Source organism: Eschscholzia californica, unplaced genomic scaffold (genome assembly GCF_041429995.1).
Source record: "Eschscholzia californica isolate CP2 unplaced genomic scaffold, dmEscCali1.0.p SCAF_3, whole genome shotgun sequence".
Classification (NCBI taxonomy): Eukaryota; Viridiplantae; Streptophyta; class Magnoliopsida; order Ranunculales; family Papaveraceae; genus Eschscholzia; species Eschscholzia californica.
This window is the reverse complement of record NW_028238420.1, coordinates 23,158,179-23,178,842: the sequence shown is the minus strand read 5'-3', so window position 1 is coordinate 23,178,842 and position 20,664 is coordinate 23,158,179. Positions and strand designations below refer to the sequence as shown.

The window sequence follows — 20,664 nt, the reverse complement described above, 5'->3', positions numbered from 1 at the left end:
TCTAGTAAAATCTCTCTAAACAATTAAATAAATAAAAAAAAAAAAAAGTAATTTAGAGATCCACTTTTCACAATTGACACCTAATATATTTAGAGGTATTCTTGCTTGTTGTAGTGAAGATGTTTTAGGAACATATGCAACGCATAACTTAACAAAATCTCAAATTGTCCTGTTGTCGAGTCTCAATTGAGATTTTCTTTTCTAGATATTACTATTGAGATCCTCAATTCAAAAAACATCTCCAATGCAACACTCTAAAAACATAAAGATTACTTAGGTATTTTCTAAATGATTAATTTTACTTTTAGTTTGAGTGGACAATTGAGATGCTCAAGAGAAATCTCAAATATTGAGTGTCTTCCTTAGCTATCTTAAAATTAAATGGTGTCACATCATCTCAAGACTCAAACTGAGTTTTTTATTAGAGAAAATTTCTTGCGAAAAATTCAAAAATCCTAAGTAGCACTTGGAGCTTTTCAGTTTGAGTCTTGTATTGGAGACGCTCTAAGACTACTAACAGCTACAAGTCCCAACAATAACCCGCTCATTGGGAAGTAGTCTGCTCCACAAACGACCCAGAATATTGAGGTATTAAAATAATGGATATGAAGACTCATCCTCTCCAACTCTACACAGAATCAGAAAATTTTTTCTTTGTTATTTTCTCAAGAAATCATAGACTGCATACAGCTTATACGTCTCAATTTACATGTTGATCTTCCTCATTGGGCGTGTACCTCTAAGGTAATTTCACTGTTTCATCAATGCATCATCATCATGCAACATCAAACAGTCGAATAAATGGACTCCAAGCTACCGAGACGATCTGAAAAGACGATTCAAACCCAAAAATCAAACTATTTATGCGAAGGATAGCCCATCCTCCATCTTTGGACAGTGTTAGCACATTCCCTTGACAAACCTTACTCGTCTGCGGCAAAGCAGACAAATCTCAGAACAGATTTCCTAGTAGAAACTCAGTTATTCAACACTGCTCCTTGATATCCCTCTCACTTGGTGATCAGCTTCACATCCAACTAACTTCTATTCTGAGTGGTACCATGCTATATCTTCACTACCTATACCAAAAGAAGATAACCAATTGTTACCCAGAGCAACTCAAGTCCAGAAAAGCTGCTACAACTTTTTTTTGGATGTTCATCATCCTGTTAATCACCACAATATACGTATTCATTTAATCATAAATAGATGATCATCATCAAAGAAAATAAATAACGATAGGTCCATTCTCCACTCATGCGGTAGGTGCGGTCTCAGCTTATTGGGACATCAATCAAGAAAAGATATACACCAAATACCATACTATTCTTACTGTACTTTAGCTTCAAGAAAAGATATGCACACACATACTCATATATAACACAAACATTTAGGTTTGCTCTAAAACATTAATTACAGAAATTTTTTGTCGTGCGTTTACAGAGCCCACTTGACTATCTACTGAGTCTTTTCTCTTGGTATCTTTTACAACCATCTACTGAAAAAGACATTCATCTCCTTTCCATGAGCACCCAAAAACTGACTTTCGTGTCGACAGAGCAGGAAGAAGGTGAGACCCCAAGACTGTCATGTCAGCAATCAGTCATCAAAACTGAATAACACCTGAGACTATACCAAAACAGTGATACTAAGCTGCAGGAAGAATACATTTCCAAAACAAAAAACAGGATAGTTTCTTCTTCCACCTACATATATACACAAGCTAGGGGTCCCGTTTCTTATATATTATCAGATGACAGAGTCCAGATAATAGTTACAGCGCTTCCTGTTGAACTCCAACAAACTTCCATACGTATTATCTGCCACCCCAACAAAGAGTGCTTCTGTGTCAGGACTAAAACATATTCCTGCTATCTCACCAAACAGGTCAATCTCCTGCTCTTTACTGTACCCGCAACACGTATCAAAAATATGAACAAAGTCAGCCGCCTCAGCCACTGCCATAAACCGACCGTCTGATGTGAATTTTATTGCTCTTATTGCACCAATTCGCCCTTTGACTACAGCAATCGACTCCGAAAGATTTCTCACGTCCCAGAGCCTGCAGGTCTTGTCTTGATTCCCAGTGGCCAGGATTTGACCATTCGGGTGCCATGCTGATGAAAATGAATAATCTAAGTGGCCTTCCAGGCTACCGATCATCTGCAGAACAGTTAAATGAGTTTGAGTATAACTTCAAGATCAGATATAATAACTCATCTAATTCGTTGAGCTGAAAATCCAAGACAGATGTCACATAATAAACACATATTACCAGATTAAGCTACTCTGAGTGTCCCGATCAGATGTCATAGTACACAAAATGTTGAGAAAAAAAGTTGCTTAAGTGAAGAAGTATTTATGTTATATAAGAATTAGTTGTTGCTACCTTTCCAGTCTGGGCATCAGCAAGCAAGCAATCTGTGCTATCCCCAAGAACAGCAAGTAACTTTCCATCTGGGCTAACAGAGGTATTCTGTTAAAGATGACAGAACATAAAAGATATATCAGCACCATTTCTCAATGCCACTATAAAGACTTGGATGATCCCTTGGTACAATGAAACTCACATTTACAGACCAGGAGAAGGAAAACTGATTCAACAAAGCGAATGTCTCTGAGTCAAAGACCCTCACTTGTGCGTCATTGTTTGCAGTCATCACTCGCGTTAAACCACTGACAAGTAAATATTGTTAAAAGGAACCAAATTCAGAAGAAGTTACCATGTATGCCTATGTGTTTCAAGTTCTTACTTAGAGCTTTCGTAGATATCAACAGCATTGGTAATGGCAGTCTCGTCATTGGTAATCTTTGCGCAGAATTCAACACCTGGACGATTCAAATGCTGGTTCGAAAAAATGAATAGTGAGAAACATTGCTTGATGGGGCTCGGTTTTGTATTTCTATGAGAAACTTTATAGTGCTTCTAACTTCTTTTTTTTTGACAATCAGCATATGAAAGCATTACTTTAAAAACCAGTTGCTTCTGGAAAGAGAACAGTTTTTCTGGAAAATTTCAAATGAAAGATCATTGAATAAGTGATTTTCTATCAAAGAAACAATCATGCCTGGCTCCAACCATGCCACTGAATATACCTTACATACAAGTTCTCCATGGAAACCACCAGCTACCATTAAATTGTCTTTAACAGCCATGGTGCTAACTTGTACTCTTGATAATGACTGGGCCAAGGATCCAGGATGCTTCTGTAGGGAGATCGTTGATAAATCAGTGAGACGATAATCTATGACCGGAAAATTTACTTGCAGATTGTCACAATAAATCTTGCTTACCAGGGTAGGTGCAATTGGCCCAGCAACATTAAGCATCTCTCTGCCTCTTCGGAGTAAAGAAGACCAATGCATGATGGAAAAATTCTGCATCAGATAGACATCGTGCTTTGATGTTGCCCACAAAAGATTCCTCAGCTGAAAAACGAAGACGAAACCAGTTGAAGACCACACCATCGACAATATAACCAAACCAACAGTGACAGTATAATATTGCACATGCTCTTGCAAAAAAAAAACAGAGGTATTGATCCGCAGATACCGAATCTTTGAAAATATAGGCGCATCTAGAACATCAGAAACCTTAGGAGTATGTAATAGTTTTATGCTCTCTTTTTTGTGTGGTTTAGGGTATACTGCCAAGGCTTCAGATTCGATAAAGCATAAAAAGCGACATGTTACGAACTTTGATTGTTACATCTTGCTTCTAGACTACATACCCTTTCTGTACACATCAATTAAAACCACTGAGGCATGGGCACTGACAGGAAAAGTTAAACAAATAACAATGATGACAGTGACGATTTAGGAGCTGGATAAGAAAAGAAGGTTGGCGATTGACTGCGTTTCATAAGCGTTTAATCTTTTATCTCTCATTTGAGGTATAATTTATTAATATTCCTGTGATTTGTATGATAGGAATAAATGGTCATAGGTGTGAAAACAAAGTGTTTCTAAATGCAGTGAACGAGAAAGTAGTCTGCAAAATAGAAGATTAAGTCAGAAATTACAGTAGTCCAAAAAAAATCTTCATAAAGAGGTGGTCAGGTGAACATCGTCTCCACACAAAAGAAGCGTTCATCTTTCACCATATCTTAAATGAATCAATCTGTCTACTCAGTAGTAATTAGCTCTGAAAAGAAAATTCAAAGGTATCTTGGTTGCTTGAAGTGATGCTATATTGCATTGGGAGGGGGAAAATTTATTCAAATAATTGTTCACATCTATCAGCTAAATTCGACCGTGAATTGCTCAACCCGTCCTTGAATTGCTTACTCCAACCTATTTCAGGCCTCAGTGGAAGAAATACTTAAATATTATAAGTTTCAGATGGTGAATTGTAGTGTGGAGTGTGTACAGGTACGAAGTGTGTGAAGTGTGAAGTGTGTGAGGTGTGTGAGGTGTGTGAAGAGTGAATTACACATTATTGACTGACGGAAATCTAAATGTCTTGACCAAGCTACAAGATATAAATTATTGCAAGTTTCATGTTCATTTGCAATGTCAGACACTTAGACGTAAATACATAAAGCATATCATCTCCTGCAAAAGAAACAATTACAATCAAAATAAATACTCCACCAGAACAGAGTGGCAAGATAAACTTTTAAACTCTACAAAATTATGTAAGAATCAACACAACATAATAATTATGCTCTATTCTCTGTGAGCCTCGGGACCAGTTGAGGAAACACTGTAGATAACAAGGAGACTGTAAGTCAACCCCATTCGAGACCCTATCATTCTGGGTACATGAACTTTCACAATGCCAAAACATTTTCCTATCATACCAGATGTGCTTAAGCTTGCGTATCCGTTCTCCTGCTGGTTACTCCGACCTGCTTCAATGCTGAAAAAATATATAAAACTGCATCCTCCTAAGTGATGAAAAGGAGTTAGCCACAATACACAGTATTGTTGCACAACTATGAAGCCACATTTAGCACTCACAAATACTAATATTCATTCTCACAGACATCAATTTCTTAAAACAACGGGCAGAATCCAATACACATAATATTGACTACTACTATCACAAGTTACAAGCACACCAAAGGGCTAAACTCGTACGTAATGTCGAACGTAATGTCGAAGGCAAAGCAGTTGGGCATGAATGAAAATATAGAGGCAGCTAGGGGGGCACTATTGTCAATGTATGAATATAATAAACAAAATCTAACATGAATTTTGCACCCGTACCTTCCCTGAAATGATAATAATGCTTAAAGCACAGAGCTATATAGTCACATGTAAAACTTCCCATTGAACAATAAAAATACGGAAACGGACCTCAAAATTACTACACTAGACCACACAAAACTTCTTCTAAGGCCTCCAAATCTCAATTTAAACAATAGATCTAACGTTAATGTGTGTAGCGTACATATGTGTTTGATCCTTTGTTATGCATTTATGAATAAAGAGTATACCTTGCTGATGCTAAGCCTCTCAGAGATGGAAAAGATTATGCTAAATAAATAAGAGGTGGATCATTCAATTACATTAAGTAATTTGTTGTGCTTCATAGTTAGCGGACTATTGACTCCATGTATGAAATTGTTTTGAAGATCGAAAATAAATATAGGTAAGAATCTACAATCAGATGATACGTTTTTATTGATCGACAAATGATGTGAAGTCTGTTTTCTTGCACGACTAAACAAACAGAAAAAAGATACAAAGAAACACCGGAAAGAAAAATTGTTGTTTCATATCTGAAGGAAAGTCATAAAAATTCGTTCACCATATAAAGATATGCCACAACTTTGAAAATCCTTAACAGGATAGTGTGACTAATTAGATCAGAAGGAAAACAAATAATGGAGGTTAGGTAAAAATTTTCTACCTGGAAATGAACAATGGTTGATTTGACAAGCCTTGTATTGAATTGGAAATCGTAAAAAGTGCTTCCCTTCTCTACGTGCTCGTGTGCCTGTTAAAAGTGAAAGTTCAATGTTAAAGTTACACCATTAGGTCAATGTTAAACAGCTATAGCAGTAAGTCAGTAACACCATCAGTTCGGAATCTGACTTCTACATAGTTGCTAATATGAAGAAGACAAACCATATATATGCATGGAACTAAAGAACTCAAAAGGAAAATACTAGATCATCTAACAGGGATAGCTAGCTAGGTAGTCAGAGTTGTTTTTCGCTAGCTAATTACTAAGGGCCTGAATTTTTTTTAAAAATTCATATACATCCAGTGAATCCACAAAATTATTTGTAAAATGAAATGTGAGAATAGTGCCACATAGGAGAAGGGGTATCTAGCAACCAAGAATATAATGTCTAGGTCCTCTCCACTCATTGCCAATTGGTATCAGAGCTAGGCCCGCATGTGATAGGTTTAAAAGTCCACGCGTGCTCCATCCCACCGAAAAGAAAAAAACACAAGTGATAGGCTCAAACAACGCCACACGTGAGGGGGCATGAATAGCCCCACATAGGAGAAGGGGTATCTAGCAACAAAGAATATAATGTCTAGGTCCTCTCCACTCATTGCCAATTGGTTTTGAGTTGAATGACCACAAACTTAACATGAAATACACAATAAAAATGAATATTCCCAATCGAGATTCGGCATTGAATTTCCATTATGTACATCCCTAAATATTTCTCTTATTTCCGAACAATAGTTTTCATTGGACAAGTTTGTTATTTTTCAATAAACTTGCCAACAAAGAAAAATAAAGTCTACGCCGAGGAATTAAATTTCGGTTTAGTGGAAATTTCAATAGGTCAGTGTGGAAATGTTGCAAAAACGAGGAAATGATATAAATATGATGAAATGTTTTTACAACATTAATAAACCATAAAGAAGCATAAAGAAGATGTTATCTTGACTCTAACAAAATTGTATGTGAATATAACCCCTTCGACTAACGGAGTGGGTCATACATTTTCTGATATATGGGTAAAATACCCATAATTGGAGAAGAGTTAAAGAAGGATCGAGTTTATTTTGCTTATAAAAGTCACATTTTGGTCAACTATGTAAAATGTTAATTGCTCAGTTTGAAGGGTTATATTCACTTAAGAGATTGTTAGAGGTAAATTACCAAAACAATAATCTTAAAAAAATTTATAATATTCAGTTTTTTATGGGTTTCTTTTCAAAATAATAACTTTAAAGGCGCTCCCCTAGGGTTTTTTTTTTTTTTTAAGTTTGAAATTTTGAATTAATATGGAGAAAAAAAATACAAAGAAAGAAGTGGGATGATTTACAATGCTTAAATGTTACTTCATTGTATCATCCCAATTTGAAAGTTTGAAACTTTAAAGGCGCTTCCCTTAGCTCATCCTATATTTCTACCCCAATGCTTAAATATATATCTTCCACCTCTATGTTGAGACTGTTAATAGAGTCCTTAAATATCCCATCGTTTCTTGCTTGCCAAATGGACAAACGAATAGCATAAAGAATTAGGTTCCGTATCTCCTTCCTGGATCTCTTGTTTGGAATTTTCCTCCATTGCTCTATGTTTGAGGCAACGACCATGGAGTACACCATTGATAGCCAGGGTATAGGATGAAGTAGTTCCACAATTTTCGAGCCCCACAGTGAATGAATAGGTGATCTATCGAGTTGCCGCATTGGTTACATCGAGCACATCTGCTTGGCATTTGCATCCCACGCCTCTAAAGATTATCTACTGATGGCAGTTTACCCAGAACTGTCGCCCAAAGCTTACTCTAGGAGGGATTTTAGGCTACCATAAGCACTTGAACTCAAATTGACAATTCCCCTCCCAAGTGTTATTGAGCACATCTACTTGGCATTTGCATTCCAAGCCTCTAAAGGTTATCTACTAATGGAAGTTTACCGAGAACTACCACCCAAACTACAAAGCTTACTCTAGGAGGGATTTTAGGCTACCATAAGCACTTGAAGTCAAATTGACAATTCCCTTCCCCAGAGTTATTAGCGCCCTCCTGAAGGGAAATTTTAGAGAAGGATGATGAGAAAAATGGCTGCGAGTAACACTTTCGGGGACGCTTTTAAATTTACCCTTTTCAAAAACATGAGTGCATCAAAAAAGCTGCGCATTGCTGCAACAAAACTTCACAAAAAAACAATTTAACCCTAGAAACCAGTCGTATCCTTCTTCTTCTTCAATCTTCACACAGCCGCATCTCCTTCTTATTCTTCACACAACACCTTCCTCTTCAATGAAATTCACATAGATTCTAGAGATCTCAATGATTGAAGAAGAAATGACAATGAAGAAGAAAATGATGAAGCAAACAGGTTTTTCTTTTAACCCTTCCATTTCTCCCGACTATTTTGAAATTTCAAAGAATTTCGATCGGAGTCTCCAAGAATTTCATTGAAATCTCCAAGAACTTCGACACGATTGTGCATGATATGATTGTAAACACCATTTCGTGCACCTAATCTCAGAAAACGAAATATTTCAGATTTGTCGACCGAAATATTTCAACTTTTCGTTCCTTGGTCTAAGCTTGATAAGCTATAAGTAATGGTGTGCGGGTATCATGTTTTAGTTTTACATATGAAACATAACTATATCACCCTGGTACCAATAGATTGACTTCAAAATAACAAATCCAAATTGTAAAATATCCCGTGGAAGCCACAAATTGCGGATTTACACCTTGCGAATTTGGGTTTGTTCAAACATGTACGTAAAAAGTGGATATAGTCAAAAGTAATAAATTCTTGGGTATGCATATTTTCGCACCATTAACTGTTATGTTTACGCAGAATCTCTCCAACATAGATGTCATATAGAAACAACAAACATAGTGTAACCTATGCATAACTTGGCTATGCATTTGAACATGGTATGTACGGCAAAACTCAAGTAAAAATAAAATATCGGAGGAATATCGTTGGGCGTGCTTAGTACAATAAGCACATCAATATGGAAAAGTAAATTTAAGTCCATTAATTCAGCAAGGTGCTCTGTATCGTGAACAATTTGAAAGAGAAAAGACTAAATCCCAAGATACCTACTTTTGTAGTCTGAAACAAAAAGAATTTTCAAGAAAATGAAAACAACAAAACGAATAGAACTCAGAGGCAGAATCGAAAAGCACACGTCCTAAAAACAGAACATACAAGTGCAAAGAAACGGATCAGCGCCTTCAGACAAGTTCCAGATCAAAACAATTTGTTTAATAGTTGAAAGAACAGGTTTCGCTCTTGCTAATGATGATAACGTATTATATCAAGAGTAAGTTTCTTCTATATAGTTGAAATCTCCAACTCGGACCTATCTCAGTACACCTATATCACTAAATCGAGGCTTGGGAAGTTCAACAAAGATGACTTTGAATTGATAGTTGATACTAGGCCTCCCCTAAGGATGGAGCTTACAGTAAATTTCCTTTTTCTATATTAGGGGATTGGCACACTAGCCTGAACAGAAACTACACAACTGATATTTAAAACTGAACCAGTGGTAACCAACCTTGTCAAGATAGCCAGTAGAACCCGGTAGATTCTCATAATTTTTGTACTGCTTTAGCCTAGTTGCACGGTACTTATCTCGAGTATAATTTAGTTTTTCCCACGGGATTCCCTGAATATCCTTCCCATTACGAGCTTCAATAGCTGATGTATCTGTCCTACGCTTGTTCTGTAAGACAGAAACCGATGTTATCAAAATTCAGCCTAAATATCAACTCGTCTAAATATTCCCAAGGATTCAGAAATTTCTCAAACATACCATGTCGATATCATCTGTAACATCTGAATCTCGTTGAATCAGCTGTTGCTGCCGATCTTCGTACATCAAATAATCTTCAAAATCATCAACTATGAACTCCAAATAGTCGTTCTGAAGTTGGTCCATTGCTGCTTACTTCAAGTCTACAACCAAAGATAAAGCAGTAAGAGAAGAAGATGGATTGATTCTTCTAACATCATGAGAGAACAGTCCCATATGAGAGAAGAGCAATGTAGCAATCAACAATAAAATATTAAAATGTGAAGGCTTAAAAGCCACACTTGTTCCAAGTCTCGGGGAAAGAAAAATAACGCCGCCCACCCGTGAGAGGGCCGGTGAGAATAGTGAATATAAGGTCTATATCCTCCCAGTTCATTGTCAATTGATTTTGAGTTGGATGACGACGTGACCACATAACCTATCAATCTGATAAAATGAAAAAACTAAGGAAACAAGAATAACAATCCAACCAACTACTTATGGGAACAGATTACAAGTCCAAACGCCTAAACGGAAACAAAATATCTTCTTTCAACATAGAAGAACCGAAACAAAATCAAATAAGAAAAAGAAACAAACTTATAAAGCCGGAATTTTTTTAAGTGGTTCAGAGAATCAAGTAAGAGTAGAAACAGTGCACTTTGATCTGTCACTGAATTTCACAATTTGAATAAAATAGCTACTGAAAATCGAATCAAAAATGGAAGTTGAGAGCATAAAATACCTTTGATTCTTCAAAATAAACCACTTTAATAGTCAAACTTTGAGCAAAATCGTTTCGGATAAGACTAGAATCGAAGAAAACGGCAGAACCTAAAGAGGAATTAAAGTCGTATATACTTTTGCTTTCGACAAGAAAGTTGGGGGAAGAGAGACCAACACAAGAACAAAAATGTCGTCCGGGGTACTAGAACCCTCAGCTATTATATAGAGAAAGTAAAGAAAACAAGGGTGTGGACCCTACCGGCCTACCTAGCAATTTCGTGCCTTCTAGTGAACCTGTATAATCGCCAAGTGTCATGCAAGAGAAACGTGACGCATTTTGTAGGTTAAATACATAAATAAAAGAGTAGAAAATGACTTATTAGGTAGTAAATAATTTCAAAATAACTAAAAAAGCCCCCATTATTAACTATTAGTTATTTGCTATCAAAATATTAAGGCTAACTAGAGATTAGGTTTAAAATAATTTCATTAATTGTTATTCAGGTCAAAATTTTATAAGAATTTTTCAAATATTCCATTAATACCCTTTTAGTTCTATTTTGCTCTCTCTCTCTACCTTATGTCTGTTCGACCGGAAAAGTGGAGAAACTAGGGCACCGATTTTTCGATTTCGGTGGAGAGAAGACGAAGACAAGACGATGATGAAGTTCTCTTGCTTAACCTAGTTTCATCACTGATTCATCTTCTCTTTAGTTTTCTTTTAACACAAATAATTAGGGTTTTTCCATCTCTGCGGGAGGTTTGTATTCGCCTTGATTTGTTCATCAACTATTCACATTCGTTTTCATCTTCTTCATCTTCTTTACTGTAAGTTAGTTTTCTTCATCCTAAACCTAGTTTTATTTATATAATAGTTTGTTATTTATCTTTTTGATTTGTTTCTTTGTTTATATTCCTCTACTTGATGAATCTGGGAGATAGTATATATGAATTTTGTGTTTTATGTATTATAGATTGCTTTATGTTTTAGTGTTTTGATTTTTTCATATATGGTTTGTTGGTTCTGATGATTTTACACATCTATTTTTCTGATGAATTTTGTTCTGCAAATTGTGTTTGCACAATTTGGGTAGAACTGCATATCGTGCTTGCACAATTGAGTATAACTTAGCTTTTTGTATTTGCAGCATTGTTAATAGATTTGTTTTGATGTTCAGGAAATGGATTTAGTTGAGTCATCGAGTGCTTCATCTTGTTTTAGTCAAGCTGGTTCATCGAAGTTGTTCCAACATCCTCTCAGGTCTGAATCTTGGGGATCTGTGTTTACTGAAGTTGGTCAGAAGTTTGAAGGAGGTGCCGATCAATTTAGGTTTGCATTGAATAGGTATTCCATCAAATTTGGTTTTGGGTATAGAATGAAGAGGAACCATGCTCATCGGGTAGTAGCAGTATGTCCGGTTGAGGGTTGTGGGTAGAAGGTTCATGGTTGTTCAAGGTTTGGTATTTCATCGTTATTTTATTTGAAGAAATATGTTCCTGAGCACACTTGCGGTGGGGATTTTACTGATATAAACAAGCCAGCAGTTCATTCTAGAGTTGTATCTAATTTGATAGAAAGTGAAGTAAAGGTTGATCCGAAAAAGAAAAACAAAGCTATTATTACTACTTTTCAATCAGATTATGGTGTTAAAATCCCGTACTATATTGCTTACAATGCTAAGAAAAAAGCACTTGATTCTGCATTTGGTGATGAGGAATCTGGATATGCTAAACTTGATTGGTATACGAAGTCCATTATGAAGTGGAATCCTGGTAGTTATGTGCAGCTACAACTTGATATGGACACTTATCAGTTTGAAAGGGTTTTCATAGCATACGAGGCTTGTATTCATGGCTTTAAGTACTGCAGGCCTGTTATTTGGATTGATGGGACGCATCTTAAATCCAAATATAAGGGGACTTTGCTAACAGCTTGTGCAAAGAATGGCAATGAAGGTATGATTTCTAAGTTAATGAATTCATATAGTATTGTGTTTTGAATAGTTGTTTGTTTATTGTTACTCAATAAAGAATTATTTGCCATTTGAATAGTTGCTTGTGCGAATATAGTTTGCTTTTGAAACTATTGTAGGTACTTTTTTTAGGTTTCTGTATGCAGGCACCTGATTTAACAATGTGGTATGCAAACACCTGTTTGCATGTTTTTTTATACAAACAGTTGTTTGCATCTGTGTGTTCTGCAACCATATTTGCACATATATGTCATGCAAACATGTTTTCATATTCAACCTCTGCATATATATGTCATTCAAACATGTTTGTTATGGTTTCTTAAGTTGATGAACTTATATAGTTTTGTGTAACTAGTCTTCTAGTTGCAATTTATTTATTTAAATACGTTTTTTTTTCAGGATTTTTTACTATTGCTTTAGCTGTTGTTAGTGTTGAAAACAATTCAAATTGGAATTGGTTTTTGGAGAATTTGGCTCGTGTTGTTGATAGAAGTCGTACATATACTTTCTTGTCTGACCGTCACCCGAGTATTATCAAAGGAGTTGGTGATCTTTTTCCAAATGCACACCATAGTTATTGTGTGTGGCACATTAGAAACAACTTAGTTAATGCAATTGGTTATGGTTCTCAAAGAGCAGATTACATAGAGTCTTTGTTATATCGGGCTGCTCGTGCGTTGACTAAGGATGAATTTATCATTCATTTTAAAGAGATGGAGTTAGTAGGTGGTAGACGTTTGACGGATTTCTTTAAGAATTGCCCATTTGAAAAATGGGCAAACGCTTATTTTGTCGGTAAAAGATATGGTGAGGTATGTTCATCTTTGTGCGAAAGTTATAATTCATGGATAAGGGAGGAAAGGGGCATGTCGGTAGTTCTCATGTTAGAAACCATTCGTATACGAATGATGGAAATGATGCAAACAAGACTTGAACTAGCTGAAAAATGGACTAGTTTGTTGTGTCCGGAGATAGATAAAATCATAAGACAAAGGCGTAAGTTCGGTTCTGTATGGAAAGTTGTAAAATCATCGAAATTTGTATATGAAATCTTTTCAACACCAAGTCAATTAGTTGATTTGAGTTCGTTCTATTGTTCGTGTTTGAAATGGCAAGTTGAATGCATTCCATGTGAGCATGCTATTACAGCTATCAAGTATGATGGACGACCAATGGATACATTTGTTGAACAATATTTTACGACTGAGAGCTTCAAGAAAACTTATGAACACGCCATTATACCTATTCCAAACAGTGATGAACCAAAGGTGCTTGCAGCAAATGAGACGATAATCAATCCACCATCAAATAAGAGAGCACCTGGTAGGCCAAGGAGTGTGAGAATTGAGAGTGCTGGAGCAGCCAAGTTTAAGAAGAAGAGAAAATGTGGACGTTGTGGCAAGTTAGTGCATCATAACAAGAGAACATGTGCAGCAATATTGAATTAAGATTAATTTTGACATTCGTTAAATGTATGCAAAGATAATTTGAATATGAAGTTTTATTCATTGTTACTCGATAAAGGATTATTTGAAATTTGAATATGAAGTTTTATTCTGGCTAAATGTATGCAAAGATAATTTGATTTAAACTGTTGCAGGTATACTTTTTTAGGTTTTGTACGCAGGCAACTGATTGGAAGTGTGTTATGCAAACAACTATTTGCAGTGTGATATGCAAACGTGTGGTATGCAAACATCTATTTGCATATTCAACCTTTGCAAACGTGTTTGCATATTTAACCACTGCAAACTTGGTTGCACATTACACCTCTGCAACCTTGTTTGCACATTACACCTCTGCAAACTTGTTTGCACATTACACACTATGCAAACTTGTTTGCAGTTTGTATGTTGCAAATTTGTGAACGAGTTTTTGTTTCCAACTAACTTGTATGAAGCTTTCTGTCTACAAAAATATTGATGGTTTTTTTGTTGCCCTCGAATTGTTAAATATTTTTACGGGGGTTCGGGGGCGTAGCCCCCGTTTTGTTTTAGAAAAAATTTCAGTGTTCTGCTCTTCTTCTGTCCGAAGAAATGATTCATCGAAATAATGAGAACAATTTTTATAAAAATTATATTGATTGGAGTGAGTTGCCCAATAATAAAAGTAAATAGTTGAATTTTTTTTTACGGGGGTTCGGGGGCGTAGCCCCCGATTTTTTTGAAATTAAATTGTCAAATATTGTTTTGCTTTTAAACTATCAGACTGCTAACAAAGAGCCATAACTCTCTATAGACAACAAAAAGAAACAATCTGTATATTGATCATGGAAACAAAAAGGACAACTAAACTCTAGCAACAAAGACTAGAACCAAAACAAAGACCCTAATCACTAAAAAATTAACACATAAGATAACACACATAAAAAATAACTGCAGAAAAACAACCAAGTGTTTGCATTCTGTTTCAACTAGTCTGCAAACAAAAATAATGCATTGTTTGCTGAATACAAACACTTGGTTGCATATTTCTGTATACTTGATGAAAACAAAACATGATTATGCAAACATCCATCAACTTTTTCATTATCAGAATTTAAGATCAAAATAAGTATCATTTTTTGTTGTCACTTGTTCTATTTCTTCACATACAAGAAGTTAAAACATCACTTAGTATTTTCATCATCACTAACTGTTCCTTCAACCCAAGGTTTGTTTGTCGAATCATCCAAAATTGCAGCTGCAAGTTCAGCTCTTTTCCTTGAAGCCTTTTCTGACATTCCTTCCGGCCAGTTTGCCTTAAACGAAGGATTATCTTCATTTCTGATTACATCAGCATACAGAAGCACATACAGAGCACAATCAATCCTACAATACATTATAAACTAATTAGTACTCATCATTTTATATGCCAAAACAATAAAATCAAAATAGATTTTATACTTACGAGTTTGTTTGTTTTGGGCAGTCAACTTTGGTTAGCTTTGGATTTGATTTGAGTGGTTTTTTAGTTAGTCCAGCTGCATTAATTATGTTCACCAATGAGACTGCAAACCTCTTTGCTTCCTTTGCACTTCTTATACTTATTTTTGGAGTTTTCTTCAAGGAATCATAATGAAACCAACTGTCATCAATTCTATCAAATGCAATAAGATGCCAATGGCAACCTTCGTGACTCTTTTCCTCAGCACTTGTGTTTGATGGGAATAGGAACCAGTTACACTTCTTCTTATAAGCTTCTCTGAGTTTCTTTATTAGCATTGCAGACATGTTCTTTTCCGAAGCATCAAATTTCATTAAAGTCTACATGTAAATTAATGTTCATCTAATTAGATAAATAATATGAAACTTAATACAAAATATAGTTGTTTGAAAGATCTTACCCATATGGTTGAGCTAAAAACAGCCATATTCTTGTATCGTCCCACATTGTTTTCTAGATACCAATCAATAATTTGACTATCAACAAATTCGTTCATAATCAAACCCTCGATTTGATCTCCAGTGATGATCAAGCTTTTGTTTTTATCCCAAGCAATTGAACTACAAAAAATTTCAACATAATCAACATTTTTGCAACCACACTTGTAGACACTATTTTGCAACCCTATGTTTGCAGTCATTGAGTTGCAACCAACTGTTTGCATCTACAGAGTTGCAACCAACTGTTTGCATATACAGAGTTGCAACCAACTGTTTGCAGATAAAGAACTGCAACTAATTGTTTGCAAATAATAGTTGGTTGCAATTCACTTGTAAAACTTTTTAAAGTAGACATGTACTTACTTCCTGTTTGCCAATGCATAGAATCCTTTAATTGTTCTCAGTTCCTCTTCAGTGAATAGATTCCATATTTCAGAACTTTCCCATTTTTTGAATTCTTCACTGTTCTTACTAGGTTCAATTTCCTTGCTAGTTTCACTTCCCATCTTACTAACTTCACCTTCTTTCTTACTATCTGCACTTCCTTTCTTACTATCTTTTGTTTCCTTACCATTTTCTGTTTCCTTCTTACTCTCTTCACTTGCTTTCTTTTCTGTACTTCCCTTACTTTGAACACTAACTTTTTCAATTGATGAACCTCTTGTTTTGCTGTTCATAACTTTTAACTTCTTTGTCTTGACTTGTTTCTCTGGTGTGACAAAGTCAGAAGTTTCGCCAACCTTTCTTTTTTGATACTTAGACATATCAACCTCTTCAAAATTTGTTTTTTTAGTCATTTCAGGACTAACAGTAACATTTTTCTCACTCATCTTGATTCTATTTGTTTTTGAAGCCACTTTTTTTTCAGGGCTCTTCTTCATTTTTGAGGTGTTCTCCTCAATCTCCTCACCAAACTTATCTAATATTGCTGTTTTTAGTTCTTCATTGTCTTTCATTAGAATCATGTTTGATTCTCTTACACATTGTATTTCTTCCTTCAACTTCTCCATTTCTACATTTTTCATACTCAATTCCTTCTTCAACTTCTCGATTTCTTCATTTTCCATACTCAATTCTTTCTTTTGATCTTCACATTGAATTTCCAACTTTTTGACTTGATCTTCAAGATGTTTCAAATAAGAAACATCAATTTCATTACCCACAGTCAATATCCCACCAGAAATTAGATTTTCCTCACTTTCCGAAAGTGGCACAAAAAAATCTTCAGACAGCTGAAAGTCAAACAATGTATTTTCAAATTACAGAATGCATTCAACAGTTTTGCAAAACAATCTTTGAAAATTACAGTTCATAACCCTAGTATACAAGTTAATGATTTGCAAAAATTAAATATATTATACCTGGTTACTTGCCACGTCTTCTAGAGCTTCAAGAAAATCCAACTTCATATGGTCAAGACTCCATCTAATTATGCGAGGACATTTGTCTTTTTTATCATGTAATCTTCTATAAAGATTTGAGTGCTCACAAAACCAGAACTGCATATATTGAACCCAAACATATTAGAAGGATCAAACCATGCAAACATCCTGATGAAAACAAATAATGCAAATAACATTTGCAAAAACAGAAAATGCAAACTATGTAAACTACACAATTGAATCATGATTAAAAATTATTTTACCGGTAAAAGAAGAAGACATCCTGATGCTTTTGCTGGTCTGTCGACATTTTCTTCAATCGACCTCATCATGTAATTATGAATTACAGTAGGCCATGAAATTGAGTTAATCTTCTCCATTGATCTCAACAAATTTGTGAACGACGTTTGTATAGTCGTTCCAGCTTGTGTTGCAAACAGGAAAGAAGAAGAAATATGCATTATCATTAACTTCACAAAATCTTCTGTTTTGTCATTATCCTCTACTAAAAACCTCTCGATGTTGATTCTATGGTTGCTGTAGAAATCTTATACGACTTCCCAAAATATGTAGCAATAAATTCCTCATCTTTTTTCCCTTCGAAGGGTGAAACCAGCACACCTTCTTTTGGCATTCCAAGCAGAATTGCCACATCATATACTTTGAATTCTAAATCTATCACCAAACTCAAATTTTCCTTTCTCTCTACTGTATCTTTTCACCAACTCAAAGATTATTGCTATTGGCCTTTCAAGATTTGTTGGTACTATCTCATCATTATAGAAAGCTTTGAAAATTGATCCGAATGGAGTTTCTGATAGTGCCATACAATGTTCAAGTTTCATCCTTGCACCTATTTTTTTCATGAACATCGCTGTATTCTTCATCGTACTCCTGTAGTTGTACGTTTCATATTCCTTCTTTACTTTTTTATTATCTTTTTTTATCTCCTTTGTACCTTCAGAAATCACCATGTCAGTGCTTTCGGATCTAGCACCCTCAGTACTATCTGAGGGTACTAGTTGTTTTTCCCCTCTTTTTGCTTTCACCATTTTCTGCATAAATAATCAAGTGCATTTAATAGCAAACAGTTTGTTTAACTTTTGCTAATACATTTGAAAAACCTATTTGCAGAAGCACTAAACAACAAAATTGTTTTCAAAACCATTTGTACTTTTTTATTACTGCAAATAGTGTTTGCAAGTAGTGTTTGCAGTTATATTACAGCAAATAGTGTTTGCAAAATCCATTTAGAAAAGCACAAAACAGTTAAGGGTATGGAATCCCCATTTGCAGATCTTATACTGCAAATAAGGCTTGCATACCCTGCATGAACAACTTGTAAAACTCAATATATTCCCAAAATCATTATCAAAAAAGGTTTTGAAAACTCTAGTTGCAGTTGTAGATCTGCCATTCGAAAACCACGAACAAATCTAGTAGGTTTTGAAGACAAATTATTTGCAGATCTACAAACTAGGGTTTGCAAAGCCAAAGATTAACAAAAATAGTAGATTTTAAAGACATATTTGTTAAATCTGATTCTACAAAACTTGTTTGCAACGCCATTCATAAACCCAAAAACAAAAAAAAATAGGGTTTACAAACCCTATTTTCGCTAGAGACAGAAAGTTTGAAAAAAAATCTAAAGAAACTTAAATATTCAGTTAAGATATACTTACTTGTTGTTTGTGTAGTAGATTTCTGCGAAATTGAGAGGTAGAAACCCTAAATCTCGTCGAAGAAGAAGAAGATGAACGGACAGTCGGGGAAGAAAGGTAACTGTTCTCGCGCGAGGGAAATAGAAATTTGACTTTTTTATGACTTAAAATTCTTTTATATACGACAGGATACGCGCGTCATTTTTAATTTGTTAAGGGTAATCCCGAAAATTCGCTATTTCGGGATACTTTCGGGATCTTTTTGACCTCTTTAATAATTTCAAAATTTTTTATGTCTTTCCAACTATTTCCAATATTTTTTTGACCTTTATAGTAATTATCTCATAAAAGAGAGAGACGGTGGGTGGGGACATTTTTTTCTTTTTTTTGTTGAACTGCGGGGACATTTTTTTTCTTGTTGGGAGGAACAAACTGAAAGAAAATAAAATAAAAGGACAGACAAAGAAAATACAAAGTTAGGAATGTAAGTAGGCGGGAATGGAACTCCACGTGTTTGTCCGTCGATGAAGTCTTGCCTATTTTGTCAGTTTGTCAGCATGCATGTTTTCTGTGCGTGAGATGTGGGAAAAAACAACACTTTTGAAGTGTGTTGTAAGCTGACGAACATCTTACTTGTTACTGTTAATTTAGTATCTATTTGTTTGTGGTAATATCTTGGCTTGTAGTGATCTCTGTAACTTCTTTTGCTCTTTTTTCTGTCTTTTTCGTATTTCCTCTTGCTTAATCACTATAGCAATATTGACTTCTTGGTCCTATCTTGGAACGTCAGAAGTTGTGGTATTTGATGATGCATAAAATGTCAGTTAACGTCAGGAAGTCTAACGGATCAACCCGGCTTAAGGCAGCAGGACAGCTGAATCCTTGACGATCCATTACGCACTCCCCTGACTGGGAGGTCGGCTAGAGGAACCAACCCTGTGTTAGCCTCCGGCATGAACATATCAGCCCTGGGATTTCTAGAGGAATATGCGGGTCCACGTAGGTTTGGTCGATGTCTCGCGTCCTAAACTGGGGAGGCAGAAGCGCACCAGTAACCTACCGACTTAATCTCAGAATATCCTCGAAGATCTCAGTCGGTTACGGATCTCGAAGTGTTTAAGCAAGCTTGGACTTCACGACTCTAAAAAGAGGAAACTTTTCCAGAAGACCTATCACCTCGGTAGGATATCTACGAAGGATCCTTAAACTTAGGAACTTTTATTTATCCTAGATACGAGATAAACACAGAGGAAAAAACTCCCCTCAACGGCAATCATAGCCGCCTCAATAGCAATCACAACCGCCTCTTCAGCATATAAAAAAGGCCCCCACATCGTCTTCCACAAGACATCTAAAAAACATCATCTTCTACCCCCAAAAACCTAGAAGAAACACAGAGAGTTCCTATAACTCGCTCCGAAAAGGGTTCAATCAATATTCAATCTTTTTACTGCAAAGAACACCCTGACTGTCTTGAGCGTCGGAGCGGTTTTCGAACCCTTTGCAGGTTTTCCCCAGGAATCGAAGAACAGGAACCATGAGGCAAGGAGCTGAAACCAGGAGAAGGAGCAGGGAAGCAGGGAACCATAGTTGGAGGGAGGAGCAGGCGAAGGAATCATCACCAAACTAACAAAATATTCAATCATAACGGAGGTTGTCATGCATCAACTCCCTTTTTTATGCTGATATAACGGAAGACCATTTTTTGACATCAGCATTTGGCGCTAGAAGGAGGGCATCTCTCTAGCAAAATTGTCAATTCGGTAACCCGAACTCTATGTCTTACTTCAAAACTAACTGTTTTCCTTAGCCCTTCAGGCAAGCATGTCGTCAGACGAACACACCCTTCGTAGATCACAGAACATACTTCCC

General features: G+C 35.7%; 2 protein-coding genes across 4 annotated transcripts; one reads left to right on the top strand and one right to left on the bottom strand.

Moving 5' to 3' along the window:
• Window positions 1-635: 635 nt before the first annotated feature.
• On the bottom strand, window positions 636-10,607 carry LOC147549092 (putative WD repeat-containing protein C2A9.03). 3 transcript variants are annotated; one of them, XM_086665048.1, is made up of 10 exons: window positions 10,431-10,607; window positions 9,707-9,849; window positions 9,449-9,616; window positions 5,858-5,944; window positions 3,295-3,429; window positions 3,097-3,207; window positions 2,754-2,845; window positions 2,571-2,676; window positions 2,390-2,476; window positions 1,308-2,163 (listed from the first exon to the last, which is right to left on the bottom strand). In XM_086665048.1, the coding sequence occupies exons 2-10, from the start codon at window positions 9,830-9,832 to the stop codon at window positions 1,750-1,752; spliced, it is 1,326 nt and encodes a 441-aa protein (XP_086521174.1). In that variant the 5' UTR covers window positions 9,833-9,849; window positions 10,431-10,607; the 3' UTR covers window positions 1,308-1,749. The 3 variants fall into 3 exon arrangements, with proteins under 3 accessions (XP_086521175.1, XP_086521174.1, XP_086521176.1); XM_086665050.1 differs by lacking the exons at window positions 5,858-5,944; window positions 9,449-9,616; window positions 9,707-9,849; window positions 10,431-10,607 and adding exons at window positions 4,023-4,144; window positions 4,244-5,840; XM_086665049.1 differs by lacking the exons at window positions 5,858-5,944; window positions 9,449-9,616; window positions 9,707-9,849; window positions 10,431-10,607 and adding an exon at window positions 636-1,079 and having other exon boundaries at window positions 1,711-2,163; window positions 3,295-5,604.
• A 981-nt stretch (window positions 10,608-11,588) lies between these two features.
• Window positions 11,589-13,949, top strand: LOC147549091 (uncharacterized). Its single transcript, XM_086671915.1, has 2 exons — window positions 11,589-12,367; window positions 12,784-13,949. Exons 1-2 carry the CDS (start codon window positions 12,169-12,171, stop codon window positions 13,830-13,832), a joined length of 1,248 nt encoding a protein of 415 aa, XP_086528041.1. The 5' UTR covers window positions 11,589-12,168; the 3' UTR covers window positions 13,833-13,949.
• Window positions 13,950-20,664: the final 6,715 nt, after the last annotated feature.